This window comes from Pantherophis guttatus, chromosome 11 (assembly GCF_059756535.1).
Source record: "Pantherophis guttatus breed Tessera chromosome 11, ASM5975653v1, whole genome shotgun sequence".
NCBI classification, from domain to species: Eukaryota; Metazoa; Chordata; class Lepidosauria; order Squamata; family Colubridae; genus Pantherophis; species Pantherophis guttatus.
The window spans coordinates 11,377,788-11,396,994 of NC_142073.1; the positions used below are offsets into that span (position 1 = coordinate 11,377,788).

At 45.8% G+C, this 19,207-nt stretch overlaps 1 protein-coding gene across 12 annotated transcripts in view; it reads left to right on the forward strand.

Annotated features, from left to right (window-relative positions):
* The window catches only part of RIPOR1 (RHO family interacting cell polarization regulator 1), a 118,165-nt gene that overhangs the window by 83,086 nt on the left and 15,872 nt on the right, over positions 1–19,207 (forward strand). For all 12 annotated transcript variants that reach the window (XM_087877240.1, XM_034425793.3, XM_060681597.2 and 9 more), the window contains exons 2-13: positions 1,325–1,451; positions 4,625–4,777; positions 6,091–6,169; positions 7,293–7,316; positions 9,020–9,073; positions 9,954–10,106; positions 10,222–10,285; positions 11,183–11,226; positions 11,581–11,706; positions 11,807–11,955; positions 12,452–12,581; positions 16,553–17,251. In XM_087877240.1, coding sequence (XP_087733366.1) covers positions 1,351–1,451; positions 4,625–4,777; positions 6,091–6,169; positions 7,293–7,316; positions 9,020–9,073; positions 9,954–10,106; positions 10,222–10,285; positions 11,183–11,226; positions 11,581–11,706; positions 11,807–11,955; positions 12,452–12,581; positions 16,553–17,251 — 1,776 coding nt within the window. In that variant the 5' untranslated portion in view covers positions 1,325–1,350. The remainder of the gene's footprint in view (positions 1–1,324; positions 1,452–4,624; positions 4,778–6,090; positions 6,170–7,292; positions 7,317–9,019; positions 9,074–9,953; positions 10,107–10,221; positions 10,286–11,182; positions 11,227–11,580; positions 11,707–11,806; positions 11,956–12,451; positions 12,582–16,552; positions 17,252–19,207) is intronic.

Sequence of the window (19,207 nt, forward strand, 5' to 3'; positions counted from 1 at the left end):
GGCGGCAGGTGATTTGGAGAACTGGTAGCGATGGCAGTGCAAGGCTTCGCTCATCCGCCCGGTCGTCGTTACTTCCTGGTTTTAACCAGGAAGTAACCTGTTTTTTACCCTCTGCGCATGTGCAGAAGGGTTTGCGCATGGGCAGAGGGTCCGCGCACACACTGCCGAACCGGTGGGGAAAGTAAGTAGATTTCACTCCTGGTAGCAACTCTTGATAATGTATGTGGAGATTGGGAAGGATATCTTTGCCTGCAAGCCATAAAGGACAATACAGGTAGTCCTTGACTTACAACAGTTCGCTTAGTGACCGTTCGAAGTTACAACGTCACAAGTGACTTATGACCATTTTTCACACTTAGGACTGTTGGCAGCATCCCCATGGTCACCATTCGGATGCTTGACAACTGACTCGTATTTATGACGGTTGCAGTGTCCCGGGGTCATGTGACCATCTTTTGTGGCCCTCTGACAAGCAAAGTCAACAGAGAAACCAGGTTCACATAACAGCTGTGTTTCTAATTTAAGAACTGCAGTGATTGACATAAGCCAGGGCTCTGCAACCTTAAACACTCAAAGTGCCATGTGGACCGGTTTCCCACAGAAAAGAAAACACCGGGAGCCACAAAACCCTTCCCGTGCCTGACTGTTTCTTGAGCGGCCACAAAACTAGCCTATGTAGTTGAATTAAACGTTCTGCTTTCTTCTGAAACTTTTCTTTTCTTGGATTTATCCATGGTTGGCCTACCGGGGGTTGAAAAGCTCAATAAATCGCGTGCTGGCAGGTGTCGCACATTGGTGGTTGTGATGCATATTTTGAGTGACAGGGTGCCACAGCAGAGGAGTGAAAGAGCCACATGCGGCTCCAGAGCTGCAGGTTGCTGACTCCTGACATAAGCACTGTGGCAAGAAAAGTCATAAAATGGGACAAAAGTCACCTAACAAATTTCTCACTGAGCAAGATAAATCCTAGGGTCAATTGTGGTCGTATGTCGAGGACTGCCTCTACATGTAAATGGCTGCCCATCTAATTCTGTGCATAGCATAACAATATACAGGTACTCCTCAATTTACCAGCAGTTCAATCCTGACCGACTCAAGGTTGACTCAGTCTTCCCTCCTTCCGAGGTTGGTAAAATGAGATTGTTGGGGGGGAAATATGCTGACTCAGTAAACCACTTAGAGAGCGCTGTAAAGCACTGTGAAGCGGTATATAAATCTGAAGTGCTATCGCCATTAACATAAACTGCCATGTGTGGGGAAAAAGCTTGGGGAATGTTGTGACCGATTTGGAAGCTCAGCTCAATCTTCCTGGTTTGTTTTGTAGGGAGTCCCTCCCGGTGGAATTCCACGATGTCCCTCTCTGTACGACCCCAGCGGCGCAGTCTGGTGGTCAGGATCAATAGGAGCCAGTCGTTTGCCGGGGTCAACTCCTCCCAGGACAAATCTTTCAGGTAGGCTTAGCAAAAAAGGTCTCCAGGCAACGGAGATCATCAAGTTCCGATTTACGGCATGATTCTTGCTGGTGAATGGCACTAAGGAAGCCCCGGGGAGGTAGACATTGGATATTTTGGGACGAAACCAATGCAACCGGATAAGAAGACAGGCCTGTTCAGTTTTGCAAAGGTCTCTTTGTTTTCTTCAAACACACTTAAGAACATTTTACAGGTGCCTACCAAACGGTCTCCACAGGGGTGGGCTTCAAAAATTTTAGCAATGGGTTCTCTGCCCGGTTGCTGGGTGGGCATGGCCATGGTGAGTGTGGCCTAGTCGGCCTCCTGCACCACAGCGGGGTGGGGGGGAGGCGGGGAAAGCGTTTTTGCCCTCCCCAGGCTCCAGAGGCTTTTTTTGAGCCTCTGGGAGGGCGAAAACAGGCTCTGGAGGCCATCTAGAGGCCCGAAATAGGCCCATTTCAGATCTTCCGATAGGCCCATTTTTCGCCCTCCTCGAGCCTCCGTGCGTGCCCTGTACTTACCTGCATCCAAAACGGGCCGCGTAGGGACTCCTGGGAGGGGTGGGGTGAGGTGGGTGCGGCCAGCCAGGAGTGGGATTTGGGGGTTCTCCGAACTGCACAGAATTTTAGCTAGAGGTTCTCCCAAACTCCTGCGAACCCCCAGCAGCTGACCCCTGGGTCTCCATTGCAATTGCAACATTTCTCTTACCCAGAAAGCAAAATTATTTTCAATTTGCCTCTTGCCTCTCTCTTGCTCTGTTTCTCCAAATCCTTTTTTTCCACACACCCCTCCCAACTAACACCTTCATTGATTCCTCTGGGCAGGTGGGGCCTTTTTTCCAAAATCCTGGGACACCTTCCTGCATCCTTTTTAATTTCTGTGAAGCCTGTATTATTTCTTAGGGGGAATCTTGGAAACGAATGCATAACTAGATGGCCAATGATTTATTTTACTGAGAAAAAAAAAATCAATTCAAAGGCCAGTCTGGTGTCACAGGAAGGAGGCTGGTGGGCGGCACAGGTGAAAAGCTGGATATCGTTCAGAGCAGGAAGATCAATGCCCTTCTTTAATCAGAAGTTAAAGCGTGTATTTAGAAGCAAATGGACACCATCAGGCCACAATTTTTTTTATGATCTTGCATTATATATAGGCAGAGCTGAGTCCTTTCATTTTGCTCAGGGATGGCAGGTTGAAATTCACAGAGTCAGAATTCCTCGGTTCTCCGTGTATTACACCATTCTACAAATCCGTATTTGGATCTCACATTTTTTTCAGAGCACCAAAGGGCTTCAAAGCAATAGCTCAAAAGATTTTACAAACATCGCCACGAAGCTGTGCCTGTGGGTTTGGCAGCCGTTGCCATCACAAAGCTGAGAGTATTGATATTAAAAATCCTCACTTCCATGACTTCCTTGATTGCGGTACCAGGAAACAATGGCCCATGATAGCCATATCTGTTTAAACTAGTATGGCTCGTAAACAGGCTTAGCACGAATTGGTGCGGCTGACTGATGGAAGAAACCAGGTTTTAATTTGGACTGAAGAAGAGAATAATGAATCTCCAATGGCCAACGAAAAACCTGGGGGTTGAAGGCCTACGGAGAGCCTCATTTTAGGAAGAAACCAGGTCAGCTCTGATGCCCGGCAGTTGTCTATGATCTTTTAATCCTTCTTGTCTCGGCTCAGAAGCTTGAAGTGGCACACAAGATTCTTCCCTCATAATTACTGTGGAAGGGAGGTTGGGATGACAAGTAAATCCTGGCCTACAACCAAACTATGGGTGAACAAGACTTGGACGATATCTAGAGGAGTGATTTGACTGGGGCGCTTTGGAGATGGGTGGGTTTCTTCTTAAGCAGAAGTGGGAACCACTCATCTTCATGCCTACATTTCTTCTCTTAGTTTGAGAAGGAAAGAATTGGCCGATTTGTCACTAGCTTTCAGAGCCAAGTGTGGGATGGAGATCTGTCCTTACATTCTGGGTTGCTTCTCCCTGCATGGAGAGAATCCCACACCACATGGCTGGCTTTCCAACACGATGAGGAACATATATTTTTTTGGTGTATCACTAATGGATTTAGAAGAGCTCGAAGCCACTTTTCTGGTTTATGCAATCTCCTAGATGATGGGTTTTAGAGGGGATCAAAGCCACTTTTCTAGTTCATGCAGTCTCCTAGATGATGGGGTTTTGTTCAGACCTCAAAGCCTGTTAGCTGAAAAAGAAAAATCCCTAACCCCATGATCCAGAGGCAAAACTTTAGTGATAGAAAAATTAACCCTAGGAAAAAATTAACCCTAGAAAAAATTAACCATAAAAAGCTTTCATGCGCGAGGAAGTGTCTTTATGTAAATTTATATATTAAAATTACTTGCATTTCACAAAAGCAGATGGCCCAATTAGTGTTCCAGAATTTCCTCCATCCATTGAATGGAATAATAACAACAACAACAACAATAATATTTGTGATACATTTTTAAATGTTCAGTTGACTGAGTTTCATGTTTAATGAACAAAAGATAACAAAAACAACAACAATAATAATATTTCTAAGGAAAAGTAATCAGATCCCTCTTATTGAATCTGGTGAAATTCAACTTTTAATTGGAGACGTTAAACTTTTGTTTAGACATTATTATTATTATTATCATCATCATCATCATCATCGGGTTTCATGTTTAATGAATAATAGATAATAATGATGATGTATCTAAAAAAGAGTTTTAACATCTCCAATGTCCCAAAATTAAAAGTTGAATTTCACCAGATTCAATAAGAGGCATCTGATTGCTTTTCCTTCGAAAACTTTCCACGGAAGGCCATTGCTACATTTGAGGCAATTTCCCTGCCCACCTCCTTTTCTTAGTCTCCCACAAACCCTATCAAGTTCACCCAGGTTTCACAGCTTAAAAAACCCTGTCCGAGATTGTGCAATCGACTTAGCAATGAGAAGCGTGGGAAAACATCCTTTCTTCACCGAAACATTTTTCTTGAAACATTTTTTTTAAGGCTTTTGGGTATTATCTCAGGGGTGTGTACAGTGGCTGCTGTTTTCCCACCCAGATTACTACGCAGAATACCATCCTGCATTATTAAGAATCAGCCGGCCAGCCTATTTTATGATATCCTCTTTTTTCCTGGGGCTTTTATCATCCTTATTTTATTTTTTTTGTAGGAATTTCCCTGCGTTCAGTACACCCACGGTCTCCAGGAAGTCTGGCTCCAGGGTCAGTAGGATGTTTTCAATGTCTCATAAGTCCCCTCCACCCAAGGTGCCCCAGCCAGAGAGACTCGATGAAGTGTACGAAGCATTGAAGAAAGGCCTAAGGTAAGCCTCGCTGCGGGCACCACCACATGCTTAGCCTGTGACATGCAGTGATACCTGTTCATCTGTTCGCAGACATCTAAGCTTACTTTTCTAGTCCATGTTGGTACCTGAGGGGTAACTGTGAAACGGAGTGTCTTCGGCAGGATATTGAGAACCATTTGGGTCTAATGCAGGGGTCTCCACACTTGGCAACTTTCAAGACTTGTGGACTTCGACTCCCAGAATTCCTCAGCCAGCCATGGGAATTCTGGGAGTTCAGGTCCACAAGTCTTAAAAGCTGCCAAGTTTGGAGACCTTTGATCTAGTGCATCCAGGCTACAAACGGGGAGATCCTGAGTTCTAATCTTGCCTTAGCCATGAAAGCCAGTTGGGTGAGCTTGGCCCAGTCCAGTGGTAGGTTGCTCCTGGTTTTGTCCGGTTCTTGCGAACCGGTAGTAAAATTGGTGGGAGGCTTTTCCCACCCTCCCAGATGTCATAATGAACAATCTGCGTATGCGCAGAAGAGCATGTGTGCACTCCCATTGCAAACCAGTAGTAAAGGTAAGTAGAACCCACCCCTGGAGCAGTCCCTCTCTCTCAGCCCAAGTCACCTCACAGGATTGTTGTTGTGAGGAAAAGAGGAGGAGAAAGGAGTCATTAGATATATTTGCTGCTTTGAATTGTTTATCAAAGATAATAAAAGCAGGATATAAATACATGAATAAATAAATACTCAAATATTGCCCTGTAGTATTGGGGCAATGCTAGTCAGCTCTCAAAAGCTGCGGTAAACAACGAAGAGTTCGATATAGTGGTTAAGGCACCGAGCTGGGAAACAGGAGATTGTGAGTTCTAGTCCCACCTGAGGCACAACCCGGTGACTTTGGGCCAGTCACTCTCTCTCTCTCTCTCTCTCTCTCTCAGCCCTAGGAAGCAGGCAAGAGCAAAGCACTTTTGAAATCTTGTCAAGAAAACTTGACAAGAAATCTTGTCAAGAAAACTGCAGGGACTTGTCCAGGCGGTTGCCAGGAATCAACATTGACTCGAAGGCAATTCAGCTTTGTGTCAATGCAGTTGACACTTGGATTTTCTCCTCCCCACCTCCCCACCCCCTAAAGTTCAACTTGGAGATCAAGAGTATGGATAGCGTGCTGGGAATCGACTGAAAGGAAGTGTTCTGCTGTTGGGTTTCACTGCCAAGGATAACATCCTGCATGAACTAGGGCAGTCCCTTGAATTGGGGAGCCGGGAAGCTGTCGGCTCTAATCCTCCAAATGATGGGGAGATAATTCTGCTTTCTGTGCTCAGTCCCTTCCACCTCTCCTTCCTCGCAGTGCTTACCTGGAAGTGCACCAGCAGGAACTGGAGAAGCTGAGTACCCAGATCCGTGAATCCAAGAGGAATTCTCGCTTGGTGAGTGACGCAGTTCCTGTTGGACGCTACTTAGCTCTGATGGTTGCAAGACTTTCCCTGCAAATTGCAAAAGTTCAATGGAGAGTCTCCGGTCTTCAGTCATGCAGACAGGCTGACCTTCCAGTCACTCCTGTGGACCAGATGGTGATGGTGCTACACTTCTGATTTACATGCATTTTGTGTACAGGATCTCCCCAATAGACACCCACAAAAAATACCTCCTTGCATATATCTAATATGCTGTAGTTTAATTTACTTTGTTGTCATTGCACCTCGTACAACGAAATTAAATGCCATCTTCAGTGTATATTATAACTATAAAACTAAAACACAAACACAACATCCTTCACATTCTATACAATTGAGTTGAAAACCCCTGATATTGTATTAATATTGCACTGTACAGTATGTATATAGATAATGCGTATATGGTACACACTTCCCACTGTCTGTGGAAATGTCAGAGTGCACACAACTTTACTATGTGAGACAACCTAAGAGCAATAAGAGCAAACAGAGGTTTGTAATAAATAGTGGTTTTATCTACAAAAGAATATATGCTATACATACACATACTATAGGCAGATGTCAAACAATCGGTAAATTACAGCAGGAAAGGATACACGGTGAAAGAGAGATGCCCTAACAAGGCCTCTTCTTATTATACAGGCTCTTAAAGGGATAACAGCTAAAAACCTTGCTGACTCATTCCCATCAGTGCATCATTGCATCATCGTAGCAGCTGGTCAGCTCTTAAATCACTGCTCTGGCAGGAAAGATGGTCCTTCCCTCTTGCCACCACATCGGGGGTGCAGCTTTAAAACAGTATGCTCAGAAGAGCGTGTTGCAATGCTTAATATGATGCCATGTATTCACTGTGGGGTCCTTGGTGCTCTCGGAGCTTGGTTGTTTTCTTGCAGACATTTCATTACCCAGCTAGGGAACATCATCAATTGTTCAACTAGCTGGATGATAAAAGGTCTTGCAAGAAAACAATCCAACTCTGAGAGCATCAAGGACTCCACAATTCAGCCCTGAGCTACAAATATTCTCATCTATTGGCATGTATTCAGCAGTTCTTTCAAGTTCCTGACTTTCCCCTTCTTCTCTTTTTCTCCTTTAGGGCTTCCTCTACGACCTTGACAAGGTAAGACATGCTGGGAAGGAAGTGGAGAACCCAAGGGACTATGTTAGGCGGGACAGGATTCCTCACTCTTGCATCTCATACGTTTCTGCATGCAAAATATTGTCCCATCTGATCTTGAATCCATCTCCTTTCTCTGCCTTTGCCGAGCGATCTTGCTGACATTGGTTGAGTTCATTGATTCAGTGGAAACCCTGCACCCTATTTCCTTCCCTCCCTCTCCTCCCTCTAGGATTTGCTGCCTCAATCTTTTGCTTCCTCAAAGCAACCTCAGAGGATTAAAAGAGCTAAGATGTAGGAATTTGCTCCTCTCTCTTGGAATCAGTAACTGAATGAGGGCGAGGGTAACTCTGCTGAACTAAGTCGTGCAACTTTCTTGTGTTTGGGCAGCAAATAAAGAGAAACCCTGGTTTCTTCCCCCTTGTTGGGAGAAATTGGTGTGAAGGCCGAAGGTTTTAAATGGATGTCTTTAGAGATTCTCAGTCATCCAGGTCATGGTTGTCCCAAAGGTGCTTTTTCAGGAGGCAACTCAGGGGTGAAATGCTACCGGGTTGGACCGGTTCGGCCGAATCGGTGGCGATGGCAGCGGGTGGTTCGGAGAACAGGTAGCGATGGCAGCACGAGGCTCCGCCCATCCACCTGGTCATCATTATTTCCTGGTTTTAACCAAGAAGTAACCTGTTTTTTACCCTCTGCCCGTGCGCAGAAGGGTTTGCGCATGTGCAGAGGCCCCGCCGCGGGGCGTGTACACTTCCGAACCGGTAGGGAAGGTAAGTAGATTTCACCCCTGAGGCAACTGGACTTAATTGTTTTTCCTTTTGAAGACATTTTGCTTCTCATCCAAGAAGCTTCTTCAGCTCTGATAGGATAATGGGGAATGGAAGGATTTATATTCCTTGCAGACAGCTGGACATTTGCATCCTTTTGGAGGGTCCTTGAAGCACTTGGAGGTTTAATCTGTGTCCTCAGGGTCACCTGAGTAGTGCTAATGGTTCCTGTAGTCTGCCATTTTTCCTCTGGAAATCCATTTTTAAATGGATGGAGAGCAAAGGATGAAACTGTTTCTCCCTATTGAGTCCTCATTTTGTACATGGCTGCTGCCACTGTTATCTCCTTTGGATTTAAAAAAAAAAAAAACTGTTTAGAAGAAAGGAGGTGATTACCAGCAGGTAGACCGCAATGCAGTTTGCCCATTATGGTCGTATGTAGTGACAGTCATAAAGCAGGTCCGTCATGTGACCGATCTGATTTTAAGAACTTTTTTGCAGAGTCCTTGCTGTTCTCTGAGCTTGGTTGTTTTCTTACAGATGTTTCGTTACCCAAACTAGGTAACATCCCCAGTGAATGAAAAGTCTGCAAGAAAACAACCAACCTCAGAGAGCATCCAGGAACCCTCATTTCAACCCTGAGCCACAAATATTCTCCTTTATCAGAACTTTTTTTGCAATGGTCATTAAACGAACCAGTGATTCGCTACAGGCATAGTTTCACCTAAAACTGGAAGTGCTGGGGGTTTTGGGGGTATTTTTTGCAACTTCATAAAACTCAGTCATGTGACTGCAGGATGCTGTACGCTGCCATTATTGTAGTGCACCGTGCTCTACAGTCAGACACGACTGGACAGAGAAACTTTTTATCTTTCTACATTCTTTTACCAGTTGAGTTTCCAGATCCTTCAAAATGGCGTTTCTTTCTTCTTTCCACAGCAAGTCAAGTCCATCGAGCGTTTCTTGCGCCGTTTGGAGTTTCACGCTAGCAAGGTACCTGCTGTTTCTGAATTTACCATGCCTGTAGGATTGCTGTGCCAAGAAAAGCTATTTTTTTTTTTAAAAAATGTCTTTATAAATTATTCCTTTGTGTAAATATTGGCCTAATTTTGCATACCGTATTTTTCGGAGTATAAGACGCACCTACCTTTTTTGGTGAGGAAAAGGAAGAAAAAGAAATCTCCCTCTGCCTCTGAGCAATTTTGCCTTGTTGCAGCAAACAGTAAACAGACTGCTTTACTTTCAGTTTTGTTTTCAGCATAGCTTGATTAGCACAAGGGGGAAAAAAAATCTGCTCCAGCAATTTACCTCTTTGCAGCAAGCAGCAGAGCCCTGCGCAAAACAGCTGAGAGCAAATCAGCTGAGAGTCGGGAGGCCGATCCAATCAACTTGTGCTAATTAGGCTATGCTGAAGCTGAAAGGAACTGTTTTTTCTTGCTGTTTGCTTGCAAGGAGGTAAATTGCTGGGAGGCTGAGGCCAAAGGGTGGGGGCCAGTGGGTGGGCAGGGCTACATTCAGTGTATAAGACGCACCTAAATTTTCACCCCCTTTTAGGGGGGGAAGAAGTCCGTCTTATACTCCGAAAAATAGGGTAGTTTGTTGTGTGGTCTATGATGGTCTATGACAGGGGTGTCAAACTTGGCGGACCATGGGCCAAATGCGTCACACGCAGGCCACGCCCACCCCAGCTTTGTGAATGGGAAAAACATCGCGAAACATCACATGATGGCAACCTGACGCCCACAAGTTTGACACCTGTGGTCTATGAGTCCACCTTCTGGATACTTCAGCAGCGATCCTGACAGCCGGCTCGGCTTTCTGCTCAATCACCTTGCAGCTTCTCACGCTCGTTCTCCGTGTTTCTTTTCAATAGATCGATGAGCTCTATGAGGCGTATTGCATCCAGCGACGGCTCCGAGATGGAGCTCACAACATGGTCAAGGCCTACACAGCCGGTTCCCCTGGCAGCAAGGAGGCCCGGGAGAGCTTGGCCGAAGCTGGCAAGGGCTACAAGGAGTACACGGAAGTGAGTCAAGATGGCTGGCACTCAGGGAGGAAGAAATCGGTTGGGGGGGGGAACAAGAGGAGAGTTCCCGGGTTGACGGCATTAACAATTGGTTGTCGATGTTCTCCCCATGCAGAATATGTGTCTGTTGGAGAGTGAATTGGAAAGCCAGTTGGGAGAGTTCCATATCAAGATGAAAGGTAGGAAGGAACAAACCACATCTGCCTGAGGAAGCTTGGTCGGCCATTTTTAAAAGCACCTTGTCAGGAATCAGAAATCATACAATGAGCTAATTAGAGTGGTATGTCTATTGCTGCTCGCCTATAGACAGGAATCTTGCCCGACTAAAGCACGGACTGCATAACTATTAGATAAATACTGCGAAGTTTTAAGGAAGATCTCCCTTCAGTCTCTTCCTCCCCACAAGGGACTCAAGGCTACTCGGCCATTTCATCCTCCCCTCACCTCAGGACCAGATTTCACACACCACCCTTGAGGACTATAGGAGATGGTTTGGCGCAGTAGAAAGAGAAGGCTGTTTGACACTTTGCCTTTTGATGTCTCCTCCAGATCGCAAAGTTTTCTCATAAATGTGCATCTGGAGAAAAGCGATGGGATGGTGATGACCTTATAATGTATTACCTTCTAATTCTTTATGAAGGAACGTAAGGACTACCTAGATGGGCCATCTAGGTAGTCCTAATGTTGTTGTCAGGTTTCGATGTCATCTCAAATAAATTGCACTCCCAAACAATTAATCTTTGCTGAAAATATTCCATTTATTGAGTACGACAGATCTGGCCCCGACTTCGTCGTAGCCGATACTAACCCTCTGACCCCCAAACCCTTCCCTTTCCGTTCCCCAATTCTCATCTTCTCATTGGCCATCTTCCAAGTCAGTCTCCCCAGCTTCTGACCTCACCCCACAGGAATGTTCTCCCCTCCCATCCCATCTCCTAGGGGATATTATCTACAGAGAAAATAAGTAGGTGAAAAGTCAAGCCTCGTCTTTTTATGGCAGCATCAGAATGCTGACAGTTGTCATGTCTTGTCTTGTTATGTCTTATGCCTTGCCTTGTCTTGTCATTCTCTTGCAGGATTGGCTGGCTTTGCTAGGCTTTGTGCAGGCGACCAGTATGAGGTTTGTAAAAGCAAGATGGGTGATGGTGGAGGGAATAGAAAAGTACAAGTTCTAGAGTTGGGTAGGATTAAGAAAAATGTTGAATTTGCAAATGGGAGCTAGTTAAGAGATTGTTTTCTGCTCACTGACAGCCTTGGGGGTGTGGACAGCGGGTGACTGCCTGGTGTTCCAGATGTTCATATCTAGCGTCATCCTAGAGGTTGGAAAGTTGCTATCACTTAAGGAATCGGGTGAATTTGTCCCTTCTGTTTGTTATCACAGGAAGACTTGCAGTCAAGCTGGCTTAAACCTGTGAGTCTGAATCTTATTGCTAATCATCTAATCGATACCCAAATTCCTCCTCCTTCATGGTAGATCTTCATGAGGTATGGGCGCCAGCGATGGAAACTACGGGGTCGCATTGAAGCCAACAGCAAGCAAGTCTGGGATAGCGAGGAGATGATCTTCTTGCCCCTTATCACAGAATTTCTGTCTATCAAGGTGATTGATGTCTCCTTTGTCAGATGTCTTCCTACCTAGAAGAAGATGTCTTTTCCTTATTCACGATAATTCTGCTCTTTTTTGTCTTTTCTCCTTTCAGGTGACGGAACTCAAGAGCTTGGCCAGCCATGTAGTGGTGGGGAATGTCTCTTGCGAGACCAAGGATCTCTTTGCCGCCCTGCCCCAAGTGGTGGCAGTTGACATCAATGACCTAGGCACAATCAAGCTAAGCCTAGAGGTCAATTGGAAGTGAGTTCTCTTGGCCTTTGGGCTTGTTCTGTTCTTCTCTAACATTAGGACGTTGTTGGGTGTCTGTGTGGGGCCACAATGAGAGAAGGGTTCCCGGTGAGAGAGTCCATAGTGTCTCCTTGAAGATCTTCCAAGTGATGTAAAGAGCATGTGGGGCAGTGGTGGGTTTCAACCGGTGTTACCACCAGTTCGCTTCGTGCACGCGATTTGCACAAGCGCATTCCATTTCAGAGCAGCTGAGGCACGGCAGTCCACTCTGCTGCGCCTATCAGCTGGGCTAAAAACAAACAAATATAGGTCGGTATAGCACAGGGGCGGGCGGGAGAGCCCAGCTGACAGTCAGAGCGAACCGGTTCACTCTCACCTCACCATCGCCGCTACCGGCTTGCCCGAACTGGGGAGAACCGGTAGCAACCCACCACTGATGTGGGGCTACCTCTCCCTTCAGCTCACTCTTCCTTCTTCTCCACTAACTACGATGCTTTCCTTCCGTCAGTCCGTTTGATAAAGAGGACCAGCCGTCTTCTGCCAGTACTGTGAACAAGACATCGACGGTCAACAAGCGGTTCTCCACATACAACCAGAGCCCTCCTGATACCCCTTCCATGAGGGAACAAGCCTTTTATGTGAGTACACCTTCAGTGGGTGCTACGTTTATTAAGATGTGGGGAGAATGGAAAGCGCTTTGTCTTTACGGCTTCATCACCAGCTTTTTCACCGCTAAATGGAAGGAGAACAATTCTCTGATCTTTCTAACTGGAGGAAATAGACAGCTAGATTTATTGCAGAGTAGTAGGGCGTTCTTCACCCTGATCCCATAAACCAGGGCAGTAGTGGGTTCCTCCCGGTTTGGTCCGGTTCGGCCGAGCTGGTAGCGGTGACGATATGACTTCACCGAACCGGTTCTCCACACACACACCACGTTATTCTTACCTTTTATTTGGTCCCACCCCCAATCTATTGCTGCCTCCTGATTCCCAGCTGATGACTAGAGGGAAAAAAACTGTTTAAACTCTTGCCGCGGGGCTTCAAAGGGCCATCCTACAGCTGATCAGTGTCAAAAGCAAACAAATGAGTCGGATCGTAAGTGCGAGGACTGGTCGTAAGTCAGAAATGACTCTGACCAGCTAGCCACGCCCACCTAGTCACATGACCTCCAAGCCACACCCACAAAATAAGCCACGCCCACAGAACCGGTAAGAAAAAAAATTTAGAACCCACCCCTGAACTAGGGGTGTCAAACTCAAGGCCCGGGGGCCAGATCCGGCTCGCGGGGTGTTTAGATCTGGTCCACAGGGCCGCCCTGGAAACAACAAAGGACCAGCCTCCAGTGCCTCTGCACAGAGCCCTCCCAGGCTCCATTTTTGGTCACGAAGGCCTCCTGCAGCCCTCTGCCAGCAAAAACGGAGCTCGTGGCCCTCCCCGAGGGACGGGAGTACGGGAGCCTGTTTTCACTGGCAGAGCGCTCGGGCCGCCACAGGCGCCCCCAACATGAGTGGCATCAAGCTGGCCATGCTTACCCCAGCCCCCCCCCCCCCGAGGTCAGACACAACCCTGATGCGACCCTCCATGAAATCGACTTTTGACACCCCTGCCATAAGCGGTAACTTAGAGAGCCCACCTGAGGTTGTAAGTCCTGGGTGTTGATGGGTTGCCTCTTTCTCCGCTCAAGAGCCTGCCTTGGGAGGCGGTCCCCAAGCAGAGGCGGGCTTTGATGGACGTCTTCCAAGAGAGCGTCCTGGAAAGGCTGCCGTGGAGCTGTTCGTGCAGCGACGTCTCCTCGGTGCAGCTCAGCACAAAGGCGTCTCAGGGTTGCGTAAGTGCCCGCACTGTTGCATCGCTTGGTGTGTCCCCACAACGGAGCTTCCTCTGCTTTAACCTCTCCTTTAGTCCGTAGCACCTGGCAGAGCTCAGGTAGATAAGTGGTCCTTGACTGTAGTGAACTGTACGGGCTTCCTTTGTCCTGTTGGCTTGTAGCAGTCACTCCTGATTGTGTGTTTACTATCCGCTACCCCTGCAGGGCCGGGAAATCGGGAGGGACCACGGTTGAACAATTTAGCATGGAAGGTCTTCCTTTAAATTAGAAGTTGGCAACCTATAGTTCGTGGGCCGTGTGTAACCTTGGTCTACTTAGAAGTAACTCTGGACATACTTTCAGAAGCCCTCTGAAGTTGATCAATCCAGACTTTGTGTAAGACCTACAGGTAGTCCTCAATTTACAACCGCAATTGAGCCCCAGATTTCTGCTGTTAAGTGAGACAGTTGTTTTGCTCAATGTTACGACCTTCCTTGCCCAGGTTGTTAAGTGAATCTGGCTTCCCCATTGGCTTTGCTTGTCAGAAGTTCACAAAAGGGGGATCACGTGACCCCCCCCCCCCGGGGCATTGCAACCGTCGTAAATATGAGTCAGTTGCCAAGTGGCTGTGTGACCATGGGGATGCTACAACGGTCGTAAGTGTGAAAAACGGCCACCAGTCATTTTCTTCAGGGCCATTGTAACTTCGGTCACTAAATGAGCTGTTGTAAGTCGAGGATTACCTGCATCTTCCTTGATGACATCCTGTCTAGGAGAAGGAGAAGGACGAGAAGATGTCTGAGAAAGAATGGGTCTCTTCGCCCATTTTTGACCTTAACCCACCTACAAGCTGATAGTTGAGACAATATGGTGCTTCCCCCAAAGTTATACTTGACTCTTGTATTGTTAAGTCTGCTTAAGAGATGAGATAAAGAGACATGGTTACTGCTTCACATATAGCGTAGGGTAGGGTAGGGTAGGGTAGGATAGGATAAGACAGGACAGGACAGAACAGGACAGGACAGGACAGGACAGAATTCTTTATTGGCCAAGTGTGATTGGACACACAAGGAATTTGTCTTCGGTGCATAAACTCTCATTGAACATAAAAGCTATAAGTGATAAATCATCAACATAGTCATCATAAAAATAAATTCATCATAAATCATCATACAACACTTAGTATCATACAGTAATCATACTAGGAAACTAAATAAAACAACAGAAAGCATAAAGATACGAGCAACAAAGTTATAGTCAGAAGTAGAAAAGGAGATAAGTAATAGGAAAGATTACTTAAAGGAAAGGGACACGGTGGCTCAGTGGCTAAGACGCCGAGCTTGTCGATCGAAAGGTCGGCAGTTCAGCGGTTCAAATCCCTAGCACTGCACAACGGAGTGAGCTCCCGTTACTTGTCCCAGCTTCTGCCAACCTAGCAATTCGAAAGCAGGTAAAAAATGCAAGTAGAAAAATAGAGTAGAAAAATTTGGTGGGAAGGGAACAGTGTTCTGTGCGCCTTTGGCGTTGAGTCATGCTGGCCACATGACCACGGAGACGTCTTCGGACAGCTCTGGCTCTTCGGCTTAGAAACGGAGATGAACACTGACCCCTAGAGTCAGGAACGACTAGCACATATGTGCGAGGGGAACCTTTACCTTTAATAGGAAAAATGAGAAGAATAATATTAATACAGTCATATTATCATCATACATACCATCATAATCTGGCTTGTTTGGTTTGGCTTAGCCCAGGGTATAAATTCAGCTGTTGTAATTTATCAACCATGCTGTATGGCTTAATGAGGCTGGTAAATCAGGTCTATTCAAGAAAGTATGATTAAAACGAGTCATTAGATAGGATGTAACCCCAACCAGGGATCATTGCTAAGGAGAATTTTAAATTGTGTGAATAGGAGTTTTGAGCAGGGATTTATTTGTTCGCAGGGCTGCATTTCGCACGCCATTTTTAATTCAATATTACCAATAAGGCCATCGTTTATTCTAACCTCTTTCTTACTAAAGGCTTTTGGAGGCGATATAAGCATGAGACAGCAAGTCCCAACTCGGAATGGTTACCCCAAAACTCTAGAATCTCCCATATCATTCAGGAGGGCATCTCAGTTGCTGAGAAATAGCTGGTCACTCTTCCCTGGGGGTTTGCCAATGTATATGGAAGGCAGAGCAAATTACAAGAGACATGCCAGCATCAACATCTGGGTAGATGGTTTTCTCCAGAGGGCAAGCTGATGCAAAGATTGAGGAGCAATGGAAGAAAATGAATTCTATTAGAAGCCAGTTCTTCTCCCAGACTAGATCAAACCACTGACAGTTGGCTCTCTCTCTCTCCACCCAAACTGAACAGCCTCCTGTGTGTAGATAACTAACTGGAGAATAAGAAGGAATAGGGCTGAGATTACTATTATGGGATTGGGAGGTGTTATCCCAACCTCCATGGCATCTGTCCTATCTCAACATTAGAAGTTTTCAAAGTATGCTATTAATAGCCAGCGTAAAGTTTCAATCTTATAAAAATGCAAATATGTATATTTGCCCCCGGGTCATTTGCAAGATGACATGAAGCAGCTGAAACAGGTTTTGGTTAGCTCAGCTGCAGCCTTATGTTTAGCTGGAGTTGGCACATCAGGTCAAGGAAGAAGAACTGTTGATGTTCCAGAAGAAGGCAAAGTTGGGGCTGTGGAAAGAATGAGTGTGTTTGTGGGTGGAAGAGGTTCTGCTTGTGTACTCATTCTGACCTGCGATGCTCGCTGCAGTTGTATCTCATCCATGTTGTCGTTTTCTTCAGAACATGTTGCGGCAGCAGGAGGAACTGGAGAACGGGGCAGCCTGGTCCATCTCTTCAGAGTCGTCCGATGACTCTTCCAGCCCCCAGCTGTCCGGAAGTGCCCGACATTCATTGCCCAGGCCTATTGTGCAACCTGCAGTGCAGGCCACTGCACCAGCCATTGAAATTGCTTTCACCCAACCCGAGGACAAAGAGCCGGCAATCCGAGAGGAGACCGCCATGGCCAATGGACACGTGCCGTATGCCCGGACTCTTAGCCAGATCAGTGAAGCAAGTGTAGATTTGCCCATAGCAGAAGAGAGGGAGTGCCCTGCCCCCAAGGAGTCTAGCTCTTGGGATGTCCCACCCTTGGAAACGAACTCCTCACCCCCAAGTGTGGGTTCACCACTAGACACTCAGATCTGTGAGGACGAAGAGCAAGAAGATGAGTCTGATGGGGCCACTCCTGTTGGAAAGGAGAGTGAGGACATGCCTGGTCCAGCCCCAGAGGTTCAACAGCCCAAGTCCTCCTTGGTCCCATCAACCTTGGGACAGCTTCAGCCATCAGGGATCTCAGAAGTTCCAAGGCCCAAACCTGTGGACTCTGGCCTTGAGGAGGCCATCAACACACTGGCTTCTGCTCTGGATGACTATCGGGGCCAATTCCCTGAGTTGCAGGTTCTGGAGCAGGAACTCAAGCATCTTGAGGAGATTCTCTTGGTAAGTGAGTGGGTAGAAGCTGGAGGGGTTCTCATAGCACTTACACAAAGAAACTGAACACTGTTTTCCAGAGGTCTTCTCATACTGTTTTAAGCCAGGAGAGTGAGCTGCAGCTGCCAAAAAAGTCAACACAAGTCTAAGCCGCATTAACAGAGAGATAGAATCAAGATCACGTGAAGTGTTAATACCACTTTATAATGCTTTGGTAAGGCCACACTTGGAATACTGCATTCAGTTTTGGTCGCCACGATGTAAAAAAGATGTGGAGACTCTAGAAAGAGCACAGAGAAGAGCGGTAAAGATGATTAGGGGACTGGAGGCTAAAACATATGAAGAACGGTTGCAGGAACTGGGCATGGCTAGTCTAGTGAAGAGAAGGATTAGGGGAGACATGATAGCAGTCTTCCAATATCTCAGGGGCTGCCACAAAGAAGAGGGAGTCAAGCTATTCTTCAAAGCACCTGAGGGTAAGGCAAGAAGCAATGAGTGGAAACTAATCAAGGAGAGAAGCAACTTAGAACTAAGGAGAAATTTCCTGACAGTTAGAACAATTCATCAGTGGAGATCAGAAGGATTATCTGGCTGCCATTTTGGAAGAAATAAAACTGAACATTGCAAATTTTAGCAATCGCTTTTCTATCTCGGGGACATTTTTTGGCGTTATTCCAGACGTCACGAGATTCTGAGTCACCTCCTCGAGATCTGTCAAAATCTCAAGAGAGTTAGCGATTCCATGAGATTTTTCCTGCTTTAAAACAAAGGCTGCATTTAACTTTGGAAACTCCCCGCTCCTGTTTTGCGATCTGCTAATTGCCATTCTGCATGACTGCTCCCCTTTAGGAGTTCTGGAATTCCTCCATCCAAAACCTGGCTTTGAGAACTTTCCCGAATGATGCAAGCTCTCTCACTTTGTGCATCTTTGTTTTATGTTTATGTACGTTTTGCACAATTCTGACCAGTTCTAGGAAGGCAGGCAAACGTTGAAGGGACTGATGTAGCTATACACCTCCTGTGTGTAGTAAATTATTTTCAGTTAAATTTCTCACCACATCTGTTCCTATGAACTTTGGAGGGCAACTGTAGGGTATATCTTCAACTAACACACTTCCGCTGTCTTTTTTCACAAGATAAACTTCCTGCCTACACATTAGAGGCCCATACTGGTTGTTTTGAGAAGGAAAACAACATACAAAAAAACCATCGCAGAGAAATGCAGAGAATTCTGCATGGTTCATAGGCTGTAGATAGACTGCAGTTTTAGGCTTCCGTGTTCATATAAACCAAGGATGATACAAATACGGTTTTCTAGCAATCTTTGAATTTTAATGAAAACTTGGTTTGCTGAGATGCTGAACTGCTCTAATAGAGGCATCTCCCAGATTTATGACAGATGATTGCAAAAGGAATAGCAGTAAAATTCCAAGAGAGAGAGATAAAAGGCTGGCTAAAATGTCAATAATTTTAAAAAGGTTAAGAGATGATGGAGAATGAGGAAATATATTAATAAAATGGGAAAATACAAACAGGGACAATAGTAGTATATATATTAATAGGTAATATAATTTATTATAACTAAAAATAAGTTAAGATTAGTAGATGGAAATTTAGGATTAAGTAATTTAATTGTATTATTACCGTGTTTCCCCGAAAATAAGACCCTATCTTATATTTTTTTGGACCCCAAAATAAAAGTTTGGCCTTATTTTTGAGGAGGTCTTATTATTTTGGGGCGCATGGAGCAAGATGGGGCTCCTCTTGCCATCTTACCTGATTTCTAGCTCTGCGGTTAAATATTTTCAGGGAGGGCTTATTTTTGGGGGGAGGCTTATTTTGGCGCATGCGCTCAAAAGCCCGATTGGGCTTATTATCAGGGGATGTCTTATTTTCGGGGACACAGGGTAATAATAACAGTGTGTTATATATTGTGAATTTAAAATATTAAGGATTAGAAATTGT